Below are 16,868 nucleotides of genomic sequence, written 5' to 3'. Positions count from 1 at the left end.
CTTAATCCTGAAGCCATATGCTACTGGCTCTGTGTGTGATCACAATCTATTGTGTTGTGTGATGGCTAACCATTTGAAGGAGGAAGGGGAGGAGGTAAAGAGATGGAAGGTGGTGGTGGCTGGGACGGAGGTAAAGGAGGAGCTGGTTTGTATCCAGCCACATCATCATATAACTCCTGATCCTCTTCTTCCTCTGGAGCTATTGTATCACTAAATAATAATAATAAATAAATGCACATTAATACACAATTAATACATGTACATACATGTATATGTACATGTACATTATGAAGCACAAATTTGTCCTACAAGGTATTTTTATGTCAATAAAAATTATGTTATGTCTCAATTTACCTGCCCCCACTGAAAACCTACTGTTAACAAATAACTCAATATTGTGGCATCACTGCACATACCACACCAAACTGAATACACATAAAAGTGAATATTGTACAGTGTGTATTAGGCATAGAAAAACTACACACAGAAATCGTGTACGTGTACATTGTATAAGCATTTATTACAATACATTACACAAGAGCTGCTTGTTGACTGTAAATCTAAGGTATATTTTTAAGCATAACGATCAAAGTTTATAAATAACAATCACAGCCTACAAATCCTAACAAACCCAGCCTAATGTTAGTTGTGCATTGTATGCTCATCTGTGGTGGCTTGTTTATTTTTTAAAACATACATTACTGCAGCTGTGTCATCATAAATGTCTTCACCGTCGCTTTCTGCCATTGACTCAGTCGGTATAATTGGAGGAGGGCGATGAGCAAAAGCTACAAAATTATAATAAAAAATATAGTAAAGATTAAAAACATTATCATTATAATGTTGGAGATTATACATGATAAAGAAAGAAATACCATAACCAATTGTGCTCAATTAACATATAAATAAATAGGATACTTTATTGCCAAACAAATCATGTTGGATCTACCCCCACACAACATACATAGCATTCTATCATACTCCAATATAAACCAGGGACAAATAAAAAAATCAACAAATTCAGGATAAGTAAATAAAAAAAAACTACAAAAGTAGCTGTCCTCCTTTCCCAAATGTAAACTAAACACACAAAGCAATAATACACACATTATTAATATAATATGACGTATGTATAATTGTGTTGTGTGTATGGTTATTCTTAATAGTAAAAGTATATTAATATTAATACTCTGATTCTCTACAGTGTATAGGCCATGCATGACTATACAGGGACTTATTCTCAGTCAATAAACATATACAACTGTGTTCTGAAACTCAGAGGCAGTATAGTTTAAAAAAACTGTCAAAATAACTGATAGATTGTTACCAGTTGCTGAGTAGAGCATGACCCATTATGTGGGTCAACTGTTTGGCATTCCTTGATATCAAAATACTATAACTATACATTACAGAACAAATGAAGCATCATAAAGCATAGTATGTTAATACAGTTCGCCTGATTTCCTGTGCTATCAGTTATCTGGACAGTATTTTCCCTGGTGAAGCCAAGTTTATTCATCAAAAATACAAGACACAAACAAATGCTATACATCATCAATACTAATGAATGGAAAGGTACATGCTTATGATATGAGCTGTCACTTATAACATACATGAAAGGTTACAAGTAGGGCAGGTACAATGTACATGTATATGTGCAAATACATGCACACTAGTGAATATACATGTATATTGTGACTCACCAGGTATCTTTGGTTTATTGTTTCTAGATGGCAAAGGAGGAGGGTTGTGTATATCCACTGGAGGTAAAGGCAGTCTTCGGTACCTCAGTACAGTCACAGTAGGGGTGGCCTCGCCGTGAGTGACTGGAGGATCAGGAGGAATAGCAGGAGGAGGAGGAGGAGGTTTAAAAGATGGAGGAGGATGACCTTGGGACTCTGGAGGAGGTGGTTTAAAAGATGGAGGACCATTAGGCCCTGGAGGGGGTGGTTTAAAAGATGGAGGACCATTAGACCCTGGAGGGGGTGGTTTAAAAGATGGAGGACCATTAGGCCCTGGAGGGGGTGGTTTAAAAGATGGAGAGCCTTGGGGCTCTGGGGGAGGAGGTTTAAAAGATGGTGGGCCATTAGGCCCTGGAGGAGGTGGTTTAAAAGATGGAGGACCTTTAGGCTCTGGAGCAGGAGGCTTAGGTGCAGGTTTAGGTGCTACGGGTTGACTAGGAGGAGGACGAGAGGTAGGAGGGGAGGGTTGCTGGTCTACTACAGGAGGAGGAGGCCGAGAGATAACAGGAGAGGACTGACCCGCGTTAGGAGGAGGGGGACGAAAGGTAGGCGGGGAGTGGTGCCCTTTTGATGGAGAGGGACGCGGGATGGACGGAGATGGGGCAGGTGGATTAGAAGGAGGTGGGAGCGTCTTTGGTGGAGGAGGAGGTGACTCTTCACCTGATGCTTCACTCTGCCCGCTAGCTGATCGTGGTTTGGGTTTTGGAGCAATACGAGGAGCCTCTCCACCACCACCTCCTCCTGGCTTGGGAGCTGGAGGTGGTTTAGCCGGTTTGACCGGTTTTGCAGCTGGTTTAGGAGCAGGGGCAGGTGGAGGAGTAGCTCCAGTTGATGGTCCACCGATTGTTGTAGCAGCTCTTTTCTTAGCAACCGGTGGAGGGCCGGATTTAAAAGGTGAAGTCCCAGGGCTGGGATCAGCGACTGTAGGTGAGGGTGGAGTGTCTTCATCTTGTGAGTCCTGAGCAACGCTCATCGTACGACGTTTCTTAATAAACTCAGGAACATCATCCTCATTATTGTCTGGCTTCTCGGGTTCGCCGGGAGTCGGGGTTGCCTTCTTTAACTGCTTCAGCCACGGGGCTGCATGTTTGTTCTCATCATCATCTTCTTCTTGCTTCTTCTGCTCCAAGTTCTCGATGGCTTTAGAGCTCATCTGCTGTCGTCTCTTGAGTATTTCGTTCATATCAAGCCCTCCTCCTCCTCCACTAGATCCCTTAGCGGAAGACTTTGAAGATCTCTTAGCAGCGTCCTTCTTTCCTGGCTCTTTCCTCATCTTTACTGGTGCAGTAGAGACTGCTGTGGTAGGGGCTCGAGTAGGGATGGCGGGTGGAGGCCCTGGAGCGGGTTTGGTGCTCTTGCCTGCTGGGAGAGTCCTGTTCTTGGGATCCATCGACGAGTTCCTAGGAGGAGTAGCCGGCGGTGGCTTGTTGAGGGAGACATTAGCAGGTAGAGTTGTGATGCCGCTCAGTGGCCTCTGGTCCCCGTTGTATGGAATATCTCCACCGACTGGGCCGAGATCTTCGTACAGCTCTTCGCCACCGTTGTCGGCAAGATCATCGTATATCTCTTCGGACATGATAATTGTCCAATTCTAGTGCAGTACAGGGACAGCGAAGAAGAAAAAGGAAGAGAGCTGAAAATAATAAATATAATGGGCGTGTCAATTTAGATGGCTACTTATTAATTAAGTGTTTATTAAAAAGGTGGGGCTGAAACTGCAGCAATTTTTTCCTGAAACAGTACAGCTTAAATTACATAAATCTCAAGCATACAAAGCCTACCCTTGCTTGCTTTGAAGTACCTGATGCCTAAATAGATCTATTAAATCATATGAAAAATCATTTTACTAACAGCAAGTTCTAAATCTATCAACTAAATGAAAAATAAAATTCATTAGTTCTATTTATTACTAAAGAGTTACACTACTCTGAGTTAAATTCACCTAAAAGCTACAACTTATTCTGCTACTGCTTTTTGCTTTAAGAAATATATTTGCTGAACTTGTCCTGTCCAACGAGAGTGGACTCCCAATTATCATCCGATGATGTCTGTGACACCAGAATCCAAGTACTGTAGATATAGTATGTTCCAGATATTTCATATCGCTGTCCAGACCAGGCTGTGTTTGATTGAGAATTACCATTTGAGGTATTATCCCACTGAACTGTCCTATGAATAAATTAAACAGGTGTGTTACAATCATGCTAGATCTATATGCACGCTTTATTTACCAGCCTAAAGTCCCAGCAGTTTCATCACCATCTGTATCATACATGCCATAGAACCAATAATACTCATAAGCATCTCCAACTTTGCTGTTGTATATGCCATTCATTTGCCCTTCTGCATAACTTGAAGTGCTTATCACCATTTGTGAGCCCAGCTCATTGGTCCATGTCCCCGAAAGAGACGTAGGAATTGTAAATGCTGTAAAATTTATGACTCATTTAAATGCTCTAGATAATACATATTGACATACTTAGCAGTTTAACATCAATCCTAGGTGATGGAGGTGCAGAAGCTCCTGGTTTGCCTTTACAAATGCCTTGCAGTTCATCAAATGAAATCTATTGAATCAAATGACATCAGATTAGAGGTACATTTATTATACTCACTTTTCCATTTTTCACAATTATAGCAACAGCTTTTCTTGCCATAGAAGCATCACATGCAGTTGAGCCTTTTAGTATGACCTGAAGGCCTTTGTGTTTAATGAATCCAGACTTTTCCTTGTCTGCTTCATCAAAGCGTTTTCTCAAATCCAGAGCCATTGTAGTTAGCTATAGACTACCTGAGGCAACAATTCACAGCTATTTATAGTTACCAGGGAATTTCATTAACTCTGATGACATATAAAGCAGGATATGATATTGAAATTGAGCCTATAGGACAAATCTCATTTTATCTGCAATATTATTACTATAATAATACTAGGCAGTGCCAGTCCTTAACTTAAAGCTATTCATGACCATATACTCATGATAATTTTTGTCAAGCTCTACTTGTCAACATAAGTTAAGCATATTTTAAATATTAGTTAAGCCTATGTGCAAAGGAAGGATCAATGTATATGCATAATGACTATCATTAGTGCTCACTGAGGGTCTGCAGGTGGTAAGAATGATTATATCAATGCTACTGCTTCATTTCTTCCCACAAAATTCTATAGACAGTGAAGACATTCAGTCATTATTAAATTAGGTTGTGGCATTACAGATTCATTCTACACATTATTTATGACTATGTGCCAATATCAACAGTCTAGGACATATACTTATTACCACCATATGACCTCTCAATTTCTGTAATGACGAATAAATAAATAAATTGATGGTCCTAAATAAACAATAACAAAATACAGTATCCTTATAATAAACTAATTATTGAGCTTGTTTTATTGATTGGTGGTAGGATATCCTCTACTTTATAGGGATGCTAATGCATATTATGATTACTATTCCTTTGAGTTTAGATTTGCTAAGTCTAATGATCAAAATCAGCTCAAACTTTTTCCACACAGCATAAAAGCATGCATATTTATCAGGATTGTGATAGAATATACAATTCTGTCCAAGCCACTTTAAAGGGTGAAGAAAGCCCTGAAAGACAAAATACTGAATAGAACACAGATTTTCATAGATTATTCATTGTCCATCAAACCATTAGACACATGATATGTCATAAAAGCATCATGCCCAAAGCATAAGATGAGTTGTGACTATTTCTGATGACATAAAAAGTTTCATCAAAGTTCCCCCTCTCTCTCGCTAAAGCTAGCTAGACTAGTATAACTGTTATTGACTGACACTGTATCGATTGAAATGGTAGGGCCTGTTTGCTGTTGGTCCGAATGTTCACACTAGTATTGATACTAATATATCCAAGACAAAATATCTGTAGCACCATAAATATTAGATTACTTTAGCAAGAGTACATAATACTTAGGCTGTATTTAGATATAGACATGCACAGTGTCCTCATTGCTCTGCTTAGCTAGCTTATTGGAGGTGTGGCTCACTTGCATAGAAAATGGCTACATCATCAGAATCATCAAAGAAAGAAGAGACTGTTGGTTTATTATTCGACCTAGCCACCAAACAGAGAGAGCATTGTCAGCTTCTACTCAATGGAGAAGCTAAAAGTACATGCCTTATTATTACTATTTAGTTACAATGTTTTTTAATGCTTCACTTTAGGTTCTCCTCATAAAGAGTGTCTTCAGAAAGCAGTAATGTCTATTGATATATGCACTGGACTCTTAGAAATGAAAGAATCAGTCAACAAGGCCAAAGCTTATCAACAAGCTCTCCAAAAGTATGTGCAGGTAAACAACGCTCCCTTTAAGCCCAACATACACTACATTCAACAATGTTGCTTTCAGCCTTTGATCATGCTTTGATGTGGTTAAGCAACATGTTGCCTTTAATAGAAAGCCTGTCTATGTCTTTCAACAAGGTTGACAGAAAGATCAAAGCCTGGCAACATGTTGCCTGTATTGTATGTTGGGCTTCAGAAGCTCACTATCAAAAAACTACATCAATTCATTTTTATGCATGGCAAAACTGATAATTCCAGATTCATTATGTCAAAATTATATTACATGTATGTATTGCATTGTATTAATGTAGTCAATACTTGATTCAACTTATTATCAAGAGTGTGTTCTGGTTGATTATGATTTCCCTCAAGTAACTGTCAAGGAAGATATCAATGCTTTATTAAGTTAGTGTACTTTAATGAATGTTCTCAGTATAATGTTTTGTGTAGATCAATTTGCAACTTTTATGAAGTTATGTGGGAGTACTGAGTCACAGGTACTGTCAGCACTCATTGCACTATAAGTAATACATTTTTGGTGTGTTTGTATAACAATGCAAGTACACTGTAGTACAGTGGAACCTGCTAAAAATTAATAAACTCAGCAATAATTAATAATGGGTGTGGTTCCCAGTTGTCCAGCCGTAGCAAGGTTCTACCAATTTTGGATGGAATTAAATTTGGCAAATTTGGCGTTTTGATAGCCATTTGCCAAAATAAAACAACAATTTTGAGCCATTATGCGCATGCTCAATGGCACGTGGCCACCAATTTGCCAAATTAAAATCCGCCAATCACCAAAATTTAGCAATTCGCCAAATTTTAGTCTCTCCAAAATTTTCCGCTATACAATATTAGACCAAAGGGGACTTGGACGAGCGGCTGCTTTGCGCATTACACGGGGATGCATTAGACAAGTCAATAGCTAATCCTTTTGTACAGGTCTTGATCTGGATTTTGGCTTATGGCTGTAATAGAGAGGTGACCTCACTATTCAGGTGACCGTTAGCACAAGTTCCACTGTATAAAAAACTTGATAATAATCATGATGCTGCATAATTAATTTTTGGATAGATTTTTGTTAAGATATCATCTCATTTGTAGTTAATAAGTATTCTTGGTGAGGATATAATGGAGTGTATCCATTGGAGGGTTGGTGCTTTGATGTACATGTTAGCAAATACTATTATGAATATGGAAACCAGGAGGGAAACTGTTGATAAGAATTGGCTCAGAGAAGTAAGGCCTTATATCAAGTTACGCAGTTTAATTTTTAAATGTCATAGTCATGGCCAGAGCTACAAAAATTAAAGTGGTTTGTCAAAAATTTTGAATTCACCAAATAATAATTTGACAATATCAAAAAATTAAAAAGAGAAAGAATGCAGCATAATCATAACAAAGTTCAAAATTTAGAGCTATAGGAAGCTACAGTCTACAGCCTTGTAGTCTGCAGACTGTATAGCTACCTACTTAAAATAGTGAATTTTTATTAATAAACGTTAATTAATCAAATGGCCACACCTATAACTTTTTTGCATGAAAAGTGATACAGTCAAACCTTACTACTGGCCATACCAGTGGCTCCGGCCATGGTCATAGTAGTCGTAATTTTTGTTTGTTTAATTTTTGAATTAAAATAATTGTTTGTTTATTCCTTTAATTATGTGCAGTGCTGTTATGTTGGTGTGCTTCACTTGATGATGGTATTTGAGGTTAGGACTCCTCTCACTGCATCAACTGATGAATACACTACTAATGATCAGAGAATAGTGGAGCTATTAAGTCAAGGTAATTTTTGTTCATAAATGTTAATTTTATGATTGAAATTCCAAATTTTACATAGCATATGTATATCAATGTGTATCAAACAATGAAATAAAAATTAGGGGTCATTTTTTGGAAATAAGCATGGGCTATAGCCTTTGCTCTTTTTCAAAAATTGGTTAGTTTTTTTCAATTAGCTCATAACTCAAAAATTATTTATCGGAAATAGCTCAAACTTTCTACTACATAACATAAATACACCAATATGTATCGGAAAATGTAATAAAATTTGTGCTAGTTTTGGAGCCATTTTTAAAAAACCATGGGCTATAGTGTAGGGCATTTTTTAGAAAATGACCCATTTTGAAAAATGGCCATAACTTGAAAAATTGAAGCCAAAATCAAGTCAAACTTTCTACGTAGCATAAGTGCATCAATTTGTGTCAAAAAATGTAATAAAAATTGTGGTAATTTTGGAGTCATTTTTGAAAAAAAACCATAGGCATTTTTTCAAAAATGGCCATTAAAAAAAATTTTTTTAGATTGAGCTGATTTTGGTTTTAAATTTTTTGTGTACTGAAAATTTTTAAAACTAGTCAAAATTTGAAGCATAAACTACAGCTTATGGTTTTTTCCTCCAAAATGACCACAAATTTTTTTGATACATATTGATATACTTATGCCATGTACGTGATTCCGACTTCAATTTTTTGAGCTATGACCATTAACGTAAAAATTAATAAATGACTCACATGTAGCATAGAAATAATTATACTTAACAGACATTTCTCCTTATTGTAGGAATAAGGAGTGACACTCACATGCTAGCACTAGCTTATGGTGGTGAACTATCATACTGGTGCATCACTAACAATGGAAGCAATGAGATACCTCAATATCCTCAACTATACAAAGTTCTTGATACAGTGACTGAAGGAGCTGATAGACCTAGTATCCAGTCAGTGGGTAGTATTGGCATGAAGTTCTTATCAAGATACATAGAGCTGGCTAAAGGATCATTGAGCATGCAGTCATGGCAGTGTGAGAGACCAGAGGAACTATTAGCAGAACTAAGGAAACAATAATGGCAATTTATGCTTATGGTAATTAATGTAATTCTCGGTTTTTTATTATTTAAAATTATTGTGTATTAGAATAGTATTAGAAAAAAAACATGGGCTATAGTCTATACTTTTTAAGAAACTGGCTCGTTTTAAAAATGCTCATAACTCGAAAATTATTTGTTGGAAATATCTCAAACTTTCTGCATAGCATAAAAACATCAATGCATCTATGATCAATATGTATTTTTTAAATGTAATAAAAATTTGGGATCGGACCCATTTTTTGGAAAGGAACCATGGACATTTAATGTGACCTGGTGTCCATGAAGCCCTACAACTGCCTTACAACATTGTTGCAGCAATAGTCCTTTGACTATCAAAGTGAATTGGTGACTATCAAAATAATTTTGACACTAATCACCTCCCATTCTTTCTCTACAACAATTGTATGCTAACCTCAGAATGCATACAACAGCCACAACTGTATGAAAACCAGGCTTTGATGTCTTCACCTTACTTAATTTTTGCCTAACAAGAATTACATGATACAAAGCCTACCCTTGTTGCCTCATACCTAGATCTAGATGGATCTAATCATTTAAAAAATCATTTTACTTATTAGTTACAAGTTACACTAGTCTGAATTAAATAATTCACCTAAAAGCTACAACTTATTCTGCTACTGCTTTTTGTTTTAAGAACTATCTTTGCTGAACTTGTCTTGTCGAATAAGAGTGGACTCCCAATTATCATCCGATGTTGTCTGTGACACTAGAACCCAAGTACTATAGATGTACGATCTTTCAGATAATTTATATTGCTGTCCAGACCAGGCTGTAATGGACTGAGTCTGAGATTTGCCATATGAAGTATTATTTCACTGAACTGTTTTTATAAATAAACAAGCATGTTATAATTATCATGCTATGCACTGCTTTATTTACCAGCCCAAAGTGCCACCAGTTTCATCACCATCTGTATCATACATGCCACCATAATGGACGTATGAATTTCTGACTTTACTCTTGTATAAGCCAGTCATTTGCCCTTCTGCATAACTTGAATTGCTTATCACCATTTTTGAGCCCAACTCATTGGTTCATGCCAATGCATAAAGGGATGTAGGAATTGTATAGGCTTCAAAATACTCATTTTAATACTAGATGATCTATTAACATACTTAGCAGTTTAACATCAATCCTAGGTGATAGAAGCACATAAGCTCTTGGCTTGCCTTTAGAAATGCCTTGCAGCTCATCAAATGAAATCTATTGAATCAAATGACATCAGATTAGAAGTACCTTTATTACACTGACTTTTCCATTTTTCACAATTATAGCAACAGCTTTTCTTGCCATAAAAGCATCACCTGCAGTTGAGCCTTTTAGTATGACCTGGAGACCTTTAATTGTGTTTAATGAATCCCTACTTTTGCTTGCCATAGCTATTTATTATATCTAATTAACGCAGCAGCTCCTGGCTATTTATAGTTTATAAGGAATTTTGTTAGCTATTTGTGACATAAAGCAGGATATGACAGTTGCAATAAAGCCAATGTATAAAACTGCATATGCATGTCTAAGATAGATATGTCAATTTCTACTCTGTCAGTAGTCTAATGTATGTAATTGAGAGTCTGGTGGTAAGAATGAACTATGGCAGTCTACGGCAAACAAGACTATAGTCTAGACATGGTGACATTGCTGTCATTATTAAATTAGATTGTGGTATTACAGACTTACTCATGCACACAATTTATAATTAGATTCACTCAGACTTACTATATGATTTGCATAAATTTATACTACTGAAGTGAGCTCACCCAGAGACAATACTATCCAACTAACAAGACATTCACTTTAATTATAATCTCAAATTGCCTATATCGCAAAATAAGATAATGGTGCCAGATTAAAATGCCATTTGGTATTATTTTGTTAAAACTGATATGATCTCATTTTTGCATGTGCATGTATCATGTAGATGTATAGGTAGTTTTATTCTTGATGAAGCCATAATAGAGTGTGATGAAAATAGTCATAGGACATTGTTACTTTGCTATACTTCAAGAGTTATTATTTTTAGCGAAGCCTATATGTGGAATTCATTAACACAAAAAAATTCATTTTATTACATGAAAACAGATACTCTAGTATGAATTAAATTCATTTACAGTTGTCTTGCAACTCATTTTGTTACTGCTTTTCAAGTTGTTTCAATCATCTTTGCAAAACTTGTCCTTTCCAGTGAGAGTGGACTCCCAATTATTCTCCAATGTTTCCTGTGAAACCAAAAGCCAAGTAGTGTAGATATACAATTTTCCTGATATTTCATATCGCTGTCCAGACCAGGCTGTATTGGATTGAGAATTGCCATTTGGCCCATTATTCCACTGAACTGTCCTATGAAAATAATTTACAGTTAAAAATGTGTTAGATGTATGCATATAGAACATATTTACCAGCCCAAAGTGCCACTAGTTTCATCACCATCTGTGTCATACAAGCCATTCAAATCATAATAGTCATATGCATCTCCAACTTTGCTACAGTACAAGCCATTAATTTGCCCTTCTGCATAACTTGATGCAGATATGAACATTTTTGAGCCCAGCTCATTGGTCCATACCCCAGCAAGAGATGTAGGAACTGTAGAGGCTATTAATTTATGAACAATACTCAATAGTCTATAATTATTAGCATACTTTGCAATTTAGAATCAATTTTAGGTGAGGGAAGTACAAAAGTTCCTGGCTTGGATTCACAAATGTGTTGCAATTCATCAAGTGAAATCTATAATTCAAATTATGACTTATATACACAATTATAACTTTATTTACTTTTCCTGTTTTGCCAATGAGAGCTATAACTTTTCTTGCTGTACAAGCACCAAATGCATCCAAGCTATTTAGTACTGCCTGGAGACCATTGTATTTAATGAATCCAGCCTTTTCCTTGTCTGCTTCTTCAAAACTTTTTTTCAGATTCAGAGCAGTCATTGTGGTAATAAAGGCAACAGCTTTAGCTAGCTATTTAAAGAGCGGATTGAATGTAACACCGAGGGAGAACGCTGGATTGTAGCTAGGGCCCCATGGTGCACCTATTATCAATGCCAAAATTTGATCGCCCGGAAAATACCACTCATTGTTATTTTCCCGCCTGCGCCGCCTGTGAGGCTATGCCCTCAGTATCTATATACTATCTATACATAGATACTACCTATGAAAATAGATAATGATTTTTCATAATCACAATAATCACTAGAACTAGTCTACTTTAAAATAATTATAGATTGACGATAAAAGGAGCCCACGCCTCAGTATCAATAATTGCATAGATAATGAACGATCGTTCCATTATCTATACTGAGGCGTGGGCTCCTTTTATCGTCAATCTATTATTTTAAAGTAGTTATCATAATCACAGTACATGTAATATGTACTGTGATTATGAAAAATCATAGGATTGGAAACTGGATCACGTGCGCCACTTTTCACAGTTCGATCGGGCCGTCGATCCTTGTTTGCCGCGAACATGACGCCATGTACAACTCTCGTTTTTCGTGGGACTGTAACTCTTCATCTAAGGTATACCAGACTCTATACAAAGGCTCACTTTGTTGCTAAAAGATTGGTCTTTGAGGTTAGCTATTTTATTTACTACTTTTGTGAATCTTTCGTGATGCTTTACTATCATTTGTGGTTGAAAAGCCCGTTCTAGGTACCTCTATGGGCTTTCAACCACAAATGATAGTAAAACATCACGAAATGATAATTGGGGCGAGCCTGAGCTCGCCCATAGATATTATCTATGATTACTATAATCTATGGTCTGTCTGTGCATACTATGGGGCGCCAAATGAGTCAAAACTGTAAGAAAATACAAGAGTATATAATTTCTAAAATGAACTGCTTTTATGTATACAACCGTACATACACAATAAGCATATATCTACCAGCATATCAGGCCCGTAGCCAGGGTTACAAAAAGGGGGGTGCCGAAGTATGAGTTACATAAAATGGGGGGTGACAAGTAGGCCTGGATGCACATGAAATACCAAAATACATGTTTGATTTAAGCAAACAAACAAAGGTACTAATTCAAAAGGGGGTGACATGTCATCCCAATCATCCCCCCTGGCTACGTGCCTGCATATGTACCGGTATATTTCAGAGGGAATATATATTATATACCTTCATGATATATTATATTCCTTCAGCAAATACATAAATATGCCAACACTTACATTCATAGGGGTAGGAACAAACTAAAAGTTGGGGGGGCTAAGGTATTATTTTTACAATTGATCATTAATACATAGCATGTACTGAAATTAATACTGTCCAAAATATTGGCGTCCATGCTCATTAAATGTAACAAATTCCTTTGCAATGTCCTCAATGTGTAAATCATCTGTAAATTCTTTGTGTGTATGCAAAATAACTACATGATTAAGACGCTCTTGTGACATTGTGGAGCACAAGTAGTTTTTAATCTCCTTAACGTCGAAAATGTATGCTCAGCTGAAGCTGATGTTAACAGAGTTGTTAAATAAAGAAGTAGAAGCCTGAAAAAACTAATAAAAGTGTGTTCTTAGAAGTTAAGCTAGTGCATTAATTGTTTTATGAAACGAATCATCACACAATATGCACACATATAAGGATTACCTAAACTAAAGTCTATAGTGTTGATAATAGTAATACATGTACATCACTTAAAGTTGGAGGGGCTAAGCCCCCCTTCAATGAAAGTTGGGGGGGCTTAAGCCCCTCCTGCCACCCCTGTTCCTACCCCTATGCTTACATTTACCCTCAGCATTTGTTCGATACCTACCTGCCTTTTTATATAGAGCTACCTCATATATAAGTACCTACACCTACTTGCAATAAACTATAAACCTACAGGCATTTATAAATACCTATTGTTAATCAGTGTGGCTTAATAACTTATCGAGAAAAAATATTGATATCTGGCCTTTTTAGGCAATATCGTATCATATTGCATTGTTTCAAACATATATAATCTATGTTTCAAAATTTCCAATATCGCCCAGCACTACATCATAGACCATAGATACAGCATAGACTTGGGAATTTTGTTACAAAGGGCGTGCCCTCAGGCGTGCCATATACTCCTGCATGTACCGCTTTATAATAGGAAGTGTGGTTCATTTGCATGAAGAAGAATGGTGTTAGCTATTAGCTTATTACTTGACCTAGCCACCAAACAGAAAGAACATTGTCAGCTTCTATCTACTCAATGGAGAAGCTAAAAGTACATGCCTTATTATTACTATTCAGTTACAATACTTTTTAATGCTTCAATGCAGGTTCTCCTAAGAAAGAGTGTCTTCAGAAAGCAGTAATGTCTATTGATATATGCACTGGACTCTTAGAAATGAAAGAATCAGTTAACAAGGCCAAAGCTTATCAACAAGCTCTCCAAAATTATGTGCAGTAAACAACGCTCCCCTTAGAAACTCACTATCAAAAAAACAAAAATCTATGTCAATTCGTTTTTATGCATAGTAAAACTCACAATTCCAGATTCATTATGTCTAAATTATGTTATGTATTGTATTATAATAATGTAGTCAATACTTGATTCAACTTATTATGAAGAGTGTGTTCTGGTTGATTATGATTTCCCTCAAGTAACTGTCAAGGAAGATATCAATGCTTTATTAAGTTAGTGTACTTTAATCAATGTTCTCATTATAATGTTTTGTGTAGATCAATTTGCAACTTTTATGAAGTTATGTGGGAGTACTGAGTCACAGGTACTGTCAGCACTCATTACACTATAAGTAATACATTTTTGGTGTGTTTGTATAACAATGCAAGTACACTGTAGTATAAGAAACTTGATAGCAAAATCATGATGCTGCATAATTAATTTTTGGATAGATTTTTGTTAAGGTATCATCTCATTTGTGTTGATGCAGTTAATAAGTATTCTTGGTGAGGATATAATGGAGTGTATCCATTGGAGGGTTGGTGCCTTGATGTACATGTTAGCAAACACTATATTGAATATGGAGACTAGGAGAGAAACTGTTGATAAGAATTGGCTCAGAGAAGTAAGGCCTTATATCAAGTTAGGCAGTTTAATTTTTAAATGTCATAGTCATGGCCAGAGCTACAAAAATTTAAAGTGGTTCATCCAAAATTTTGAATTCACCAAATAATAATTTAACAATATCAAAAAATTAAAAAAGAGAAAGAATGCAGCATAATCGTAACAAAGTTCAAAATTTACAGCTATAGGAAGCTACAGTCTATGGTCTTGTAGTCTGCAGACTGTATAGCTACCTACTTAAATTTATTAATAAACATTAATTAATCAAGACGGCCACGCCTATAAATTTTTTGCATGAAAAAGTGATACGGTCAAAACCTTACTGGCCATACCAGTGGCTCCAGCCATGGTCATAGTAGTCGTAATTTTTGTTAGTTTAATTTTTGAATTAAAATAATTGTTTCTTTATTCCTTTAATTATGTGCAGTGCTGTTATGTTGGTGTGCTTCACTTGATGATGGTGTTTGAGGTTAGGACTCCTCTCACTGCATCAACTAATGAATACACTACTAATGATCAAAGAATAGTGGAGCTATTAAGTCAAGGTAATTTTGTTTGTTCATTAATGCTAATTATATGATTGTAATTCCAAATTTTGCATAGCATATGTATATCAATGTGTATCAAAAAATGAGATAAAAAATTGGTTGTCATTTTTTGGAAATAAGCATGGGCTATAGCCTTTGCTCTTTTCCAAAAATTGGTTGGTTTAAAAAAATAATTAGCTCATAACTCAAAAATTATTTGTCGGGGGCAGCTCAAACTTTCTACATAGTATAAATACATCAATACATATCAGAAAATGTAATAAAAATTTGTGGCAATTTTTTGGCCATTTTTGAAAGAAAAAACCGGGGGCATTTTTCAGAAAATGGCACATTTAAAAAAATTGTCATAGCTCAAAAAATTAAAGTTGGAATCACATCAAATTTTCTACATAGCATAAGTACATCAATATGTATCAAAAAATTAATAAAAATTTGTGGTCATTTTGGAGCCATTTTTTGAAAAAAAAAAACCATGGGATTGCTTTAACCTTTTACTAGTTTTTAAAAATTTAAAGCCAGAATCAGGTCAATCTAAACAATGTAAAAATTAGTAAATGACTCACATGTAGCATAGAAATAATTATACTTAACAGACATTTCTCCTTATTGTAGGAATAAGGAGTGACACTCACATGCTAGCACTAGCTTATGGTGGTGAACTATCATACTGGTGTATCACTAACAATGGAAGCAATGAGATACCTCAATATCCTCAACTATACAAAGTACTTGATACAGTGACTCAAGGAGCTGATAGACCTAGTATCCAGTTAGTTGGTAGTATTGGCATGAAGTTCTTATCAAGATACATAGAACTGGCTAAAGGATCATTGAGCATGCAGTCATGGCAGTGTGAGAGACCAGAGGAACTATTAGCAGAACTAAGGAAACAATAATGGCAATTTATGCTTATGGTAATTAATGTAATTCTTGGTTTTTTATTATTAATTATTGTGTATTAGAATGGTCAATTTATAACTTGTGAAGTGTCATCACTAAAATTGTATTTTAAAGTAGAAGCTATTGTTTTTCATGAATCTTATTAAGATAGCCACAAGAATTGTCATGTGCCCATATCATAACAATGCTCATATGTTCACTAAATATCATTACACATTCATTAATAGCAATAGCAATAACAATAATAGTGGCGAATGTCTTTAGGGAAAAAAGCAGCATAATAAGCATAATAAAATAATGTTAAAGTTAGCAACTAAGAATAACAAAGGGGAAAGCAGCAAAGTCTGTGCTATAATATCAAATGTTTAGTTATTTGACGTATATCTCGTAGAAACTTATAGGTACATCTTCGTTACCTGGAGACTGATCTCCGCAGACTCTTATTTCAATATA

The 16,868-nt window shown here is 35.8% G+C and overlaps 5 protein-coding genes across 6 annotated transcripts; 2 read left to right on the top strand and 3 right to left on the bottom strand.

Moving 5' to 3' along the window:
* Positions 1–26: 26 nt before the first annotated feature.
* Positions 27–3,410, bottom strand: LOC105313312 (extensin-like). Its single transcript, XM_011406628.2, has 3 exons — positions 1,704–3,410; positions 698–788; positions 27–210 (listed from the first exon to the last, which is right to left on the bottom strand). Exons 1-3 carry the CDS (start codon positions 3,316–3,318, stop codon positions 66–68), a joined length of 1,851 nt encoding a protein of 616 aa, XP_011404930.2. The 5' UTR covers positions 3,319–3,410; the 3' UTR covers positions 27–65.
* A 157-nt stretch (positions 3,411–3,567) lies between these two features.
* Positions 3,568–4,679, bottom strand: LOC109583130 (streptavidin-V2-like). The gene is made up of 4 exons (XM_019998330.1): positions 4,358–4,679; positions 4,222–4,309; positions 3,974–4,169; positions 3,568–3,911 (listed from the first exon to the last, which is right to left on the bottom strand). Exons 1-4 carry the CDS (start codon positions 4,511–4,513, stop codon positions 3,722–3,724), a joined length of 630 nt encoding a protein of 209 aa, XP_019853889.1. The 5' UTR covers positions 4,514–4,679; the 3' UTR covers positions 3,568–3,721.
* A 1,052-nt stretch (positions 4,680–5,731) lies between these two features.
* On the top strand, positions 5,732–9,014 carry LOC105313311 (UPF0600 protein C5orf51 homolog). Of its 2 annotated transcripts, none has more exons than XM_019998328.1 (7): positions 5,732–5,883; positions 5,939–6,066; positions 6,371–6,464; positions 6,510–6,556; positions 7,164–7,298; positions 7,733–7,850; positions 8,628–9,014. In XM_019998328.1, exons 1-7 carry the CDS (start codon positions 5,772–5,774, stop codon positions 8,909–8,911), a joined length of 918 nt encoding a protein of 305 aa, XP_019853887.1. In that variant the 5' UTR covers positions 5,732–5,771; the 3' UTR covers positions 8,912–9,014. The 2 variants fall into 2 exon arrangements, with proteins under 2 accessions (XP_019853887.1, XP_019853888.1); XM_019998329.1 differs by having other exon boundaries at positions 5,791–5,883; positions 5,939–6,056; positions 8,628–9,011.
* A 1,951-nt stretch (positions 9,015–10,965) lies between these two features.
* On the bottom strand, positions 10,966–11,990 carry LOC109583125 (streptavidin-V2-like). The gene is made up of 4 exons (XM_019998319.1): positions 11,730–11,990; positions 11,595–11,682; positions 11,352–11,547; positions 10,966–11,292 (listed from the first exon to the last, which is right to left on the bottom strand). Exons 1-4 carry the CDS (start codon positions 11,886–11,888, stop codon positions 11,106–11,108), a joined length of 630 nt encoding a protein of 209 aa, XP_019853878.1. The 5' UTR covers positions 11,889–11,990; the 3' UTR covers positions 10,966–11,105.
* A 394-nt stretch (positions 11,991–12,384) lies between these two features.
* LOC105313310 (UPF0600 protein C5orf51 homolog) lies at positions 12,385–16,555 on the top strand. Its single transcript, XM_011406626.2, has 6 exons — positions 12,385–12,531; positions 14,483–14,576; positions 14,622–14,668; positions 14,834–14,968; positions 15,395–15,512; positions 16,128–16,555. The coding sequence occupies exons 1-6, from the start codon at positions 12,424–12,426 to the stop codon at positions 16,409–16,411; spliced, it is 786 nt and encodes a 261-aa protein (XP_011404928.1). The 5' UTR covers positions 12,385–12,423; the 3' UTR covers positions 16,412–16,555.
* The last annotated feature ends 313 nt before the right edge of the window (positions 16,556–16,868 follow it).

Source organism: Amphimedon queenslandica, unplaced genomic scaffold, assembly GCF_000090795.2.
Source record: "Amphimedon queenslandica unplaced genomic scaffold, v1.1 AMPQUscaffold_13324, whole genome shotgun sequence".
NCBI lineage: Eukaryota > Metazoa > Porifera > Demospongiae > Haplosclerida > Niphatidae > Amphimedon > Amphimedon queenslandica.
Note: the sequence above shows the minus strand (reverse complement) of the source record. Positions and strands in the feature narration are given on the sequence as shown.

What these genes read in the sequence shown, in the direction of transcription:
- LOC105313312 (XM_011406628.2), bottom strand. Translation starts at nt 3,318, where the DNA reads ATGTCCGAAGAGATATACGATGATCTTGCCGACAACGGTGGCGAAGAG. An exon ending in CAATAAACCAAAGATACCTG is followed by an intron (nt 789 to 1,703) that starts GTGAGTCACAAT and finishes ATAATTTTGTAG; the next exon opens with CTTTTGCTCATCGCCCTCCT. An exon ending in GATGACACAGCTGCAGTAAT is followed by an intron (nt 211 to 697) that starts GTATGTTTTAAA and finishes ATTATTATTTAG; the next exon opens with TGATACAATAGCTCCAGAGG.
- LOC109583130 (XM_019998330.1), bottom strand. Translation starts at nt 4,513, where the DNA reads ATGGCTCTGGATTTGAGAAAACGCTTTGATGAAGCAGACAAGGAAAAG. An exon ending in TAATTGTGAAAAATGGAAAA is followed by an intron (nt 4,310 to 4,357) that starts GTGAGTATAATA and finishes TTGATTCAATAG; the next exon opens with ATTTCATTTGATGAACTGCA. An exon ending in GATTGATGTTAAACTGCTAA is followed by an intron (nt 4,170 to 4,221) that starts GTATGTCAATAT and finishes TAAATTTTACAG; the next exon opens with CATTTACAATTCCTACGTCT.
- LOC105313311 (XM_019998328.1), top strand. Translation starts at nt 5,772, where the DNA reads ATGGCTACATCATCAGAATCATCAAAGAAAGAAGAGACTGTTGGTTTA. An exon ending in CTCTCCAAAAGTATGTGCAG is followed by an intron (nt 6,067 to 6,370) that starts GTAAACAACGCT and finishes GTATTAATGTAG; the next exon opens with TCAATACTTGATTCAACTTA. An exon ending in AGTGGAGCTATTAAGTCAAG is followed by an intron (nt 7,851 to 8,627) that starts GTAATTTTTGTT and finishes TCCTTATTGTAG; the next exon opens with GAATAAGGAGTGACACTCAC.
- LOC109583125 (XM_019998319.1), bottom strand. Translation starts at nt 11,888, where the DNA reads ATGACTGCTCTGAATCTGAAAAAAAGTTTTGAAGAAGCAGACAAGGAA. An exon ending in TCATTGGCAAAACAGGAAAA is followed by an intron (nt 11,683 to 11,729) that starts GTAAATAAAGTT and finishes TTTGAATTATAG; the next exon opens with ATTTCACTTGATGAATTGCA. An exon ending in ACTAGTGGCACTTTGGGCTG is followed by an intron (nt 11,293 to 11,351) that starts GTAAATATGTTC and finishes TTATTTTCATAG; the next exon opens with GACAGTTCAGTGGAATAATG.
- LOC105313310 (XM_011406626.2), top strand. Translation starts at nt 12,424, where the DNA reads ATGACGCCATGTACAACTCTCGTTTTTCGTGGGACTGTAACTCTTCAT. An exon ending in AGATATCAATGCTTTATTAA is followed by an intron (nt 14,577 to 14,621) that starts GTTAGTGTACTT and finishes TGTTTTGTGTAG; the next exon opens with ATCAATTTGCAACTTTTATG. An exon ending in ATAAGAATTGGCTCAGAGAA is followed by an intron (nt 14,969 to 15,394) that starts GTAAGGCCTTAT and finishes AATTATGTGCAG; the next exon opens with TGCTGTTATGTTGGTGTGCT.